Here is a 10,258-nt window from a genome sequence, read left to right on the forward strand (position 1 = left end):
CACGGTACTGGCCAGGGTTCAGCTGGGTCATGCTCATCCCCCAGATTCAGGCTGCCATCCTGCTGCCCTCTCTAGGAGCTGCGGCTGGAGGACACAGGGAGCCGTGGAGAAAAAAAAAAAAATTTATTTCATCAGAGAGCCTCAGAAGGCACCTGGTTTCTGTTGAATATAAAAAAAAGCAGTTAAATGGCAACTGTACAAGGTGCATGATTGGTAGGAACAAGGCAGGGGGAACAGGGGAGGGACATGGAAATGTGGGCGGAGGAGGCACACGGGGAGAATATGGAAATATTATCATACGGGACCTTAGACAGACAGTCCCGGCCCCAAGCCACTGCTGGTATATATGCTGAACAGAGACACACACACACACATATACCCACATACCCTCTCTCTGAGCCTAGCAGCCTCTGCTGCCCTGCTCAAGCAGCGATCAGTCAGAGCCAAGTGCAGGGGGGTGGTGGCTGAAGGGGACTTGAGCAGATGCACAGCCTGCATGCCCTCCCTTGATTCTGACCCTCAGGCTCACAATGTCCCCACTGTCCATCCGTAGACGCTCCCTCCTCAGGGCCTGGACACCCAGGCCCAGAACAGGCTGTGAGAAAGCAGAAGCTGGCGAAAAGAGAAAACCTCCAGACCACCCCTGCCCATCCCTGAAGGAGAAGAAAGGGCACAGGAGCAGGTGGTCAGTGCAGTCCTTCTATCCATCCACGGTCACACAATAGACCGGCACAGGAAGGAGAAGACAGCCCCCAGTGCCAGGCCCAGAGACAGAAAGAAGGCCATGATGGCTCCAGCTGTCTCTGCCTCAGCCGGCTTCACTTTCCTAAAGGCAGGAGGGCAAGGCTTCCTTAGAATGGCCCCTACCCCAGCCCCCGCCCAGCTCTCCCCACACAGAGCATCTGTGATGGCGAGACTTGCCTGAGCACAGAATTCTGCTGCTCCCCAGGCCCATCCTACTTTCCCACCTCCAATCTGGCTTTTGCCTCTTGGGGGAATGCGTAAGGGGGCTGTCTCCCACCTTCCCGCATCTCCACCTGGGTACCCTGGGTGCCCCACCCTCCACCACGACCCCTTCACCTACATGCCCCTCCAGGATCAGGGAGTCTCCTGTTGCCCTCTCCCCCTCCACGGGCTGTCCGCCACTGGAGCTCTAGACCCTGCCTAATGCCACCAGGGGCCCCACTCACTTGGGCCCGAAGCACATGCAGAGACTGGCGAGGTAGCCGTTGGAGAAGGCGAAGGCAGCCATGAAGACGATGAACCAGGCGTCGTGCTCAAAGACCACAGCCAGGTGGCGGCGGGGCTGGACGTTACATAGCAACAGCAGGGGCACAAACAACATCCGGGCCAGCACCAGGCTTGGCAGCCAGTGGCTGTCCTTCCCGGGCTACGGAGGAACAGGTGGTGCCTCAGCCTGGGCTGGCCCCCAGCGCTCCACTTGGGGCCCCTCAGGATCTGAATTGGATCTGGTTACCCTTCGGGCATACTGATTGTGAGGGAGCATGGCTGAGCCATCTCGAGAGCTGGAAACATTCCGTAGCTTGACCTGGCTGGTGATTATACAGGAGCACGTGCGTGCGTGCGTGTGCGTGTGTGTGTGTAGTCATTAAGCTGTACGCTTAAGATCTGTATGACTTAGTACACATAGATTATGTCTTGTTGTTTTTTTTTAAAAAAAAAAGCATGGTCCCATTATCACCATACTTTCCTGGTTCCCTTTCTGGGTCTCAGGCTGAACTCTGCCCTCCCTCGCACAGGGGCTGGGCGTCTCCTTCTTCCACTTACCCATGTAAATACAGCTGTGAGGCTCCGGCCCAGCCAGTCAAAGACATTGAAAGTCAAGAAACAAGACACAGGAATGAAGTAGTCTCCTGGAAAAAGAAGAGTAGAGTCAGGGGTGGTTATTAGGTCCAGAGAGGCAGATTCAGCAACCCTAACCCTCACGGGGGCTGTTTCCCCAGCTATAAAATGGAGAAGACGCTTCCAGGTCAGGGAAGGGCAAATGGGCCAGGAGAGTTTAGCTGGGGAGACGGAAGCCCAGGCTCCCCCTGCCCCCCACTCCCAAACCTGCTCTAGCCCCGGTGTGCTCCCATCCTGGGAACCCACAGTGTCCTCACCCCAGGCACTGGTGCCCGCGATGCTGGACTGGACCTCAGCAGTCACGGCGGGAAACACCCCAATGGTGACCGTGAAGATGAAGCAGACAGAGAGAGCCGGGACTAAGATCTGGAGGAAAGGGACCCAGGCCCGCGTCTTCAAGGTGGCTGTGCAACAAAGAGCCCAGAATCCGCCCCCCCCCGCCCCACACACACACAGAGAATCCAGGGGAGTGGCCAGTCTCAGGTAGGAAAGGGAGTGGATGGATAGCGCATGGGTCGGGAGGGGCAAAAGTAAGAGAAAAAGAGGGTAAGGGGCAGAGGGCAGAACACCCATGTCCCACATACATTTCTGAGGATGGCTCGGATTGAGTGGCCTTTGTTGGTGGGCTGAGAGCTGGGGGCTGGAACTCTGGACTCCTCTTTGGTTGCTCCTGTCTCCTCTCCTGGGGTGGGGTGGGGGTGACACGTTGTGGGAGCATCACGTTGTAGGGAGGATAGAGCAGTAAGAGATGACAGAAACATTCCCCCAAAGGGCTGGGGTTAGTTGGGGGTGGAGACCCCTGCCCCGGGACACAGCCACACCCTAACACCGAGCCCAGCCCTCCCAGACCTGTAAGTCCCACATCACAAGTCCCAGGGGTCCTGACCTCTCCCAGGAGCCTCAGGTTCTATTACAAGAATCTGAAATTGCTTCCCACTGCCCTCAGATGTTCAAGGGCATCCAGCATTTGCCCCCATTTCACCTCTCCCGGCCTTGTTTCCTATTGCTCCCCCCTCATCCCAGCCCCAGTCCCTCTGGCTGCTGGCTTATCCCTGCCAGCCAATACAGCACACTCCTTCTTGCCCTCTGTACCCAGGCTGCCCCTTGCTGGGCAGGCCGCCCTCCACCCCAGCTTCTGCAGGCTATTCTGACCTTTACTAATGAGGTCCAACTTGGTCTCCTGCTCCCCAGGCCCTTCAAGCTTGAACTGTTGGTAGTAGCGGTAGAATTCCTACCAAGTGAGGGACACCAGGGAGGTGGATTCAGAGGTGGAAGCTCCAGAATTCCCCCCTCCAACGCCAGGTTTGGGTCCCAGAACACCACTGGTCTGGAGCCCTGGACTCCCCACCCCCACCCCAAATCCAGCTTTCTCCATCTGCTTACCAGTCGGGGCAGGGCCAGGTAACAGATGATGGCTAAAACAATAACCCCACAGGCGATAATAAAGTAGCCGAAGGCACTGTCTGACAGCTCTGAGCCACCTGTGTGGAGCATGTGAGTGATCAGAGACTGTCCCGACCCCTGCCCCTCCCCTCCCCCACACCACCAACCAGGCCGGCAGGCAGACAGGTGGCCATACTTACTGGCAATGGCACAGATCATGGCCACCGAGGCGAAGATGCCTGCCAGGCCCTGGCCACTCATGATGGGGGCAGTGTAGCTGGTGGGCAGGAGGCCGGCCAGACCAAACAGGCTGCCTTGCAGGATGGCACCGAACGCTGGGGGCACGAGGTGGGCATCAGCAGGGGAGAGGGAGCAGAGTGGGACTTGCTTCCACTGCGGGTGGCTGGAGGCCCGTGGGAAAACGGGTCCCGGTGGAGTCGTGACACCAAACACAGCCCTCTCTGCCCTGCCTCCCAGCCCTGGTTCGTGCGTGCTCAGGCCTCTGGAGCCCGGACCGCCCACGGCATCCATTTCTTTCCTCTGGGGGGAGGAAGGGGCTCCATTCCTGGCTGACTATGGGTCTGAAGGAAGGGTGGGGGGATATGGGAAGATCTCTGCCCCCTCCCAGCCCCACTTACAGTTGATGAGAACGATCTTGACCATGGTGATGATGAAGAAGGGTATGGCGTCCAGCTGCACCTTCACCAGGACAGCAGTGATCAGGAACACCAACAGGATGGCTACCAGGCTGCCCAGGATCCGAACAGACTGGGGGATCCTGCCCAGAGGCCGGGGCGGTGAGGCCGGGGGCTCAGCCCAGGGAGAGAGAGAGGCATCGGGGGGTCAGGCCAGGGGCCCAGGCGCTCACCTCTGATGCAGGAAAGAGTTAAGGCAGGTGAAGAACAGCAGGGGCAGCATGGCACATAACGTCATGACATTGTTGAAAACAGCACTGAGCAAATTCCGCTCTGGGGAGGGCACTGTGGGGGTGGCTGAGGGCTGGATGTCCTTGCTCAGCTCGGCAGTGACCAAGGACATATTCTGGGACTCGTCCAGGCGGTTTGTGAAATACTGTGGGGGTTGCAAGACAGAAGCCTTGAGACTTCTCTCCCAGCACTCCCGAGGACACAGCAGCCAGGCCCTACATGCCCTCTGGAGCCCAGGTCCCCGAGTCTCACCCTAGTGGCTGTCATGAAAAAATTCCATGGGAGTAGCGTCCCCAGACCCAGCATGAAGAAGATAAGCCAGACGGCTTTGTACCTGAGGATGGGAGAGAAAAAGGGGCCAAATGATCCACCATCCCCCCCTCCTTCCCAGATCAAACCTAAAAGCTCCTGCCTCCTCAACCTTCGGGCTCTCCAGCCATCGCAGGACACAGGCATCCGTGTTTATGTCCATGTGCCTGAGTCTTCCTACGGGTTTACGTGGAAAGGGAAAGCGTCCTGGGATAGGGAAAAAGGCAGACAAGTCCATAGGAGGAGGAGGGCCAGGGAGGGACACAGGACTGAAAGGCATGGCCAACAGGACCTTGATTCTCAGCCCCGAAGACTCGGGGGACCCTGCAGGCTTGGGAACCAGTGTGACCCACACATCCGGAGGTGGTTTTGGAAATCCTGCTAGGGGCTGGGGGTGGGCGGGTGAAGGAGAAAGCAAACAGAAAGTGTCTTCCACCCCCACTGGGCAGGCTGGAAGTGATTATGCCGTCTGGGCAGGCACTGTGTGGCTCCCCAAAGAGGAATCTGAGGTCAGGAAACTCCCAGACCACTCTGGACCTAGTGAGACAGGAGGGCGGGTGACTTGGGGTGGCTGGGAAGTGAGGGAGCTGTTTTTTCCCCCGGCCCAGACAAAACTAGCTTTGTAGGTCACACCACATAGAGGAGGCCAGGTGGTAACAGGCCATTGGACGTCATGTGGGCCACAGAGAGCAAATGAGTGCCGCCCCATTCGGCTGGCCCGGGGCATTGCCCCCAAGCCGTACACCTCAGGGCCTGTGTGCGATGGGCCAGCCTCCCCCAGGCAGCCCTGGGCCCTCCCAGCGTGGTCTCCGGATGTGTCTGCCATGCCCACCCACAGCCCACGCTGGCTTTCTTCACTGAGTGGCAGGGACAAAGCCCAAGGCAGGGAAGAAACAGGTCTGGCCAGAGCGCAGGGCCTGGCCTCACACAGGAAAGGCCCGGGTGAGTGCTCCGAGTGGGGAGGCCCGAGCCATTCAACTACAGAGCCCCCCACCGCCCCCGCACCTCATATCCTCATGACCTTGAAGAACACAGCTAAGGGCTTGATTCAGAGGCCCAGAATGAAGGGAGAAGCCCCTGGCCGAGGCTGCCCAGAACAGATGGTCAGAGCAGGGCTGGGTGACGGGACCAAGGTGCATGGAGATGGGAGAGGGGTTCCCAGAACTGCTACCAACGGGTGAGGCTCTGACAGGACAGGCAGCCTGGGAAGGGAGGAGACAGGGAGCGACCCAACCTGGGGCCTGCACTTACTAGGTCTCCTTAAATTCCCTCCCATCCCAAATAAACCCCACCCCGATTTTACAGGTGGCAAACAGTCGCAGAGAGAGAGGTCCCACAGCCAGAAGTGGCCTAGTTTGGCGGTCTTTTGGCACAAGAGGAAGACGGGATGCGCAGGGGCGAGGGGATGCGGTGGGGGGCCTGGGCTGAAGGGAGTTCTGGACCGCAGGCATGGCTTCCTCAACTGTCTTGGGACCCAGACTCCTTAGAGAGCTTCAACCAAGCTACAGCCTCTTCCCCCACAAAATACATACGCGTGATCGTGGTGGCAGGTCTAACCTAAAGGAGCTTATAGGCTCCAGGGGTGGGGAAGCGAGAGCGAGGTCAGCTCAAGGACCAGGGTGGGCCAGGGTCATCTGAGGCAGAGGCTCAAGGCCAGGCCTGAGGAAGAGGGCAGTTCTGCCAGATGTGTTCTGGAACGAGGGGTGCCGCCAAATATTTCCCCAGAGTGATGGGAGGAGAAGCTGGAAACTGCTAGCTGGCTGGAGAGCAACAGTGGAAACACTGAGAGGCCAGGGAGGGGCTGCCGCCACCCACCCACCCTGGCCCTTCCAACAGGCACCCCAGCTAAGGCGCACCCGGCCCCCACCCCTCGGGCAGACCTGACTCACAGCTACTTTGCCGGAAGGCCAGTCAGCAGTGGAAACCCCAAATTCCAAAGGACATGGCACCCAGCCCCTTGGAGACCCATGTCCGCCCCCCCTGGATGCCCAGCCCAGGTCCCCGTACCTGTCCTGAGGCTGGTGAGTGGTTGTCATGGTGACGGCAGCGTTGGGTTTGCCTGGCTGAGAGCTCCCTCCTTCTGGCGCTTGCTGGGGGCAGAAGCAGCGTGAGGCCACGTCTTGGCCCTGCTTCCTCATAGGCCTCTTTAGACTCTTGTGGGGTAGGCGGCGGTGGGGAGGGCACACAGAGGGGGCAAACTGAAGAGTCCAGAAGGTCCCCCCCCCCCCGGCCCTGGCCCTCGGGGCTGCTCAATCTGACCCCTGCAGCCAGTGCTGTCGGGCCCCCTGCCTGCTCAGGCGCTACCTGGCTCCCAGCCTGGCCACCGCTATTTTTATCCGGCAGCCGAAGCAGTTTGTAAGCTGGGAAACAGGAGAGTGGCGAGCAGGAGAGGAGGAGGAGGAAGTATGAGCGAGAGGGAGGGAAGGACTGGCAAAGAAGGAAGGGAAGAGGATGAGAGGGGTCAGGGACTGCAGCGATAATGGGGGGGGAAGGAGGGACAGGAGGAGGGAAACAGGAGTCAGAGCAAAGAGGGAGCGGGAGGGGAGGAGGGAGGGCAGACAACAAACATCCGCAGCTGCAGCGATAAAGGACTAAAGCCAGAGATGCCTCCCCGCACCCCACCCCACGCCCAGGTCCCTCTCTGCACCTCTGACCTTCACACCCTCTGGGGGGGGCCCCTGCACTCATGGCAAGAGTGGACTTGGAGAGCCTGCCCCCTCCTGGAGGCCCCCCAGCCCCCAGCCTCTCTGTGCCGGGGGCGCTTTAACCTTCCTTTGCAGTCACTGCCCAAGGGTTTCCTAGTCCTGGCCAGTTTTCTAGGAAAACGCTTCACCACGATGTGGGGACACAGCCCTTCCCACAACTAAGCTTGCCCCTCCCCTGTCCTGGCACCAGGGTAACCCCATCCCCCCTCGGTTCCTCTCTGACTCACTCCCAGGCCCCTGTCCTCTTCCCCTTTCTGAGACCAAACTTGAAGGGAAGACTGGAGGAGTAGGGGCAAAGGCCTGACCTAAAGCTCCTAGCTTCCCCCCTCAGTATCCCCCTCCTGCTTCCCACTCGTGTAGGGGAGAGGCACCCTGGCACCAGATGAGACAGCTTTCCCTTTGGATAGCATGGAAAGCCAGGCAGGCGTGTGCTGGCGCATCCCCCACGTGCGGGCCTAGCTCTGGAACCAGGTCTGCTGTTTGGGGTGAGGACTGGCTTCCCCACCCGCCTGGGCCTGGGCCCGGGGGGCCCGCACTCACCGGATGCCCAGACTTGCCAGCAGAAGGGTCAGAGCAGAGGGGGCCTGGGCAGTCCTTGGGAGGTGGTCCTAGCTCAGGCTCTGGCAGCAGGCCTTGTCCATGGGCTCCCCCTGGGTAAGGGTCCAGAATTAATAAAGTGGCAGAGGCTGGATGGGGAGAGAACCCTGCACCTGCAGGCCTTGCTGTGGGAGGGATCGGCCCCATTCTGAGAAGCCTCTTACACACACACACACACACACACACACACACACACGATAAAAACTGCTATGGGGAGAGAACCCTGCACACACACACACACACACACACGAGATAAAAACTGCTCCTGTAGATAGCCTGGGAGATAAGCCACCCAGCAGTCTCGGTAGGGGAGCTGAGGGTGTGAGGCAACTCACAGGTACTACCAGTGCTCCAGGTCCCAGCCTGAGACTGGCAGACACATACCGCCAGGGACCCCCAACACCCTCAATGGGCTTCTCTACCCTTCCCCATAATTCCTCTCAACCCCTCCCTGGGTGAACTCCAGACTCTCCAAAGGCGTTCCTCAGCCCCCCAGCCCCGCAGCCCACACGTGGATTGTAGGGGGCTGTAGGGCGGGGACAGGAGGAACACACCCACACACCTCCAGATGGAGGCAGAGGACTTCTTCCATTCATCTTTTCAACAAATATTGACTGAGGACCTCTGCATGCTAGCCAGGCACTGTTCTAGGCACTGGGGAATGGACAGAGTGGTGAACAACAGTTTTTCTGTTTTCAAGAAGGATGGGGGCAAGAAGGCTCTACCCTGGGGGGTAGGCAGAGAAGGCTCAGGACTCAGATTTTCTATTAGGTATTAGGGAGGGGATCTCCCAGCTTCACACCTCAGCACACCCCGTGCTCCACCCCCCCGCCCCCACAGGCAAGATTCCTGGCAGTGAAAGAACTGGTATAGCTTCAACCCAGATGGGAGCTGGGGTGGAGAGAATAGAGTATCTCCCCTTCCTTAGTAAAATCTGCCTTAGGCTTGGGAAAGTATTCATTTCTGCCCTCTCCCCCAGTTCTGTTCTCAGCCATCCCCACCTCAGTCCTGGGCACAATTCAACTCCAGGGGAGCCTCTCCCCTCTGCCCACATCCTGACATTCAGCTGGCCAGCCCAGGTATTTTGTTCCTGCCTGCCTTTGCCCAGCAGCAACCAGGGATTTGATCCCAGCTCAGAGCACCTGCTGTCCCTCCAGCCATGCCCTGGCCTGCCAGGATGGAGCCCTGAAAGTAAACACCACACAAACTGAGCACCTCCCTATCCCCAGGCCCCCAGCACCTCTCATGCACCCCAGATTCTAGACACACCTTTGCGGTAGCATCAAATTCTCTACTCCCTGGGGTTGCGTGTGGGGCCAGCACTATGTGCAGATAGCTCCTCTTGCCCTCACAACCACCCATAAGCTAGTATTAAATCGTCTCCATAGAACAGATGGGGGAGGCTGAGGTTCAGAGAGGTTGAGTCACTTGTCTAAGGTCACAGAGCTAGTGAATGGGGTGCGTGGAATTCCAACTCAATGTGCAACTTATTCTAGCCTTCTTCTGGGGTGGGGAGGTAGATATAAAGGCTGCTTCTCAGCTAGCCCCGTATATTGGGAGATGAGGGGGAAAATAGGGTGGGGGCTGAGGTCATCTCAAGCCTGACAAGAGCTTCACGTGTAAGGCAACCCCCTCCCCCCTCCAATAACACACACATCCTGGCACGGAGAGCTCAACAGGCAGAAGTGGGAGGTTACCGAGAGGAATGGGCAAAGGGGCCGCCCCAAGAAGGGTGAAGGGCAGGGCTGAGACCAGCCCTCACCCACCACTGCTCTCCACCCCGCCCGAAGGAAACCAGAGGTTCTGAGTTAAGGAAGGGTCATCTCTGGGAGTAAATGAGGATGCGCCCAGGAAGGGGAGGCCAGGAACAGACAGCTCATTCACCTCCAAGCCGCGTGCCCGCATGCCCATTCCCCCCACCCAGCGCAGTTACCGGCGCGGCCCCTCTCCTGTACAGACAAGATCCATCGAGATTACCCATCTACTCGCCCGCCCCTTGCGGAGGTCAGCTCAGCGACAGCCGGTTTCAGGCCCAGGAGCCAGGCCGCCCACGACCCGCTCGGGTCCCGATCTCCGCAGAGTCTCCACGCGCCCTGACCCTGGCGCGCCACGTGCAGCGCGGCTCCGCACGCTCGGCGCGGGGGAAGCGGGGGCCCCACGCGCCGTCGCCTCTGCGCGCCGCGTAGCTGCCAGGCCCGGCCTCCCTGCCCTCGGGGCGGCGGGGAGAGGCGCCTTACGCGCCGGCGGTTCCCGGTCCTCCCCTCCCCGACCCCCCGGCACCCCGGCCCGGGCAGCACCTGCTAGGAAAGAGTCCTACGGCGCCGAGATCCGCGCGCCCTCTCGGCAGCTTCCCGCGCCCGCCGGAGCACATTCAAACCCGCCCTCCGCTGGACCCGCCCCGGCCCGCCCCGGCCCGCCCCGGCCCGCGTCCGCAGTCCGCTCCCCCCTACCCGGCGCGCGTACGCTTCCCCCCCC

At 59.8% G+C, this 10,258-nt stretch overlaps 1 protein-coding gene across 3 annotated transcripts in view; it reads right to left on the reverse strand.

Moving 5' to 3' along the window:
* Positions 1 to 108: 108 nt before the first annotated feature.
* The window catches only part of SLC29A1 (solute carrier family 29 member 1 (Augustine blood group)), a 13,780-nt gene continuing 3,630 nt past the window's right edge, over positions 109 to 10,258 (reverse strand). The window contains exons 1-14 of one of the 3 annotated variants that reach the window (XM_021691985.1): positions 10,081 to 10,159; positions 7,727 to 7,836; positions 6,489 to 6,571; positions 4,425 to 4,506; positions 4,115 to 4,317; positions 3,885 to 4,024; positions 3,447 to 3,581; positions 3,247 to 3,344; positions 3,016 to 3,094; positions 2,448 to 2,545; positions 2,121 to 2,229; positions 1,789 to 1,874; positions 1,191 to 1,390; positions 109 to 826 (exon numbers count right to left, since the gene is read on the reverse strand). In XM_021691985.1, coding sequence (XP_021547660.1) covers positions 715 to 826; positions 1,191 to 1,390; positions 1,789 to 1,874; positions 2,121 to 2,229; positions 2,448 to 2,545; positions 3,016 to 3,094; positions 3,247 to 3,344; positions 3,447 to 3,581; positions 3,885 to 4,024; positions 4,115 to 4,317; positions 4,425 to 4,506; positions 6,489 to 6,517 — 1,371 coding nt within the window. In that variant the 5' untranslated portion in view covers positions 6,518 to 6,571; positions 7,727 to 7,836; positions 10,081 to 10,159 and the 3' untranslated portion in view covers positions 109 to 714. Of the gene's footprint in view, positions 827 to 1,190; positions 1,391 to 1,788; positions 1,875 to 2,120; positions 2,230 to 2,447; positions 2,546 to 3,015; positions 3,095 to 3,246; positions 3,345 to 3,446; positions 3,582 to 3,884; positions 4,025 to 4,114; positions 4,318 to 4,424; positions 4,507 to 6,488; positions 6,635 to 7,726; positions 7,837 to 10,080; positions 10,160 to 10,258 lie in introns of those variants that run through there. The other 2 variants (XM_021691986.1, XM_021691987.1) reach the window with 2 other exon arrangements.

The sequence above is a fragment of the Neomonachus schauinslandi genome, chromosome 8, assembly GCF_002201575.2.
Source record: "Neomonachus schauinslandi chromosome 8, ASM220157v2, whole genome shotgun sequence".
Classification (NCBI taxonomy): domain Eukaryota; kingdom Metazoa; phylum Chordata; class Mammalia; order Carnivora; family Phocidae; genus Neomonachus; species Neomonachus schauinslandi.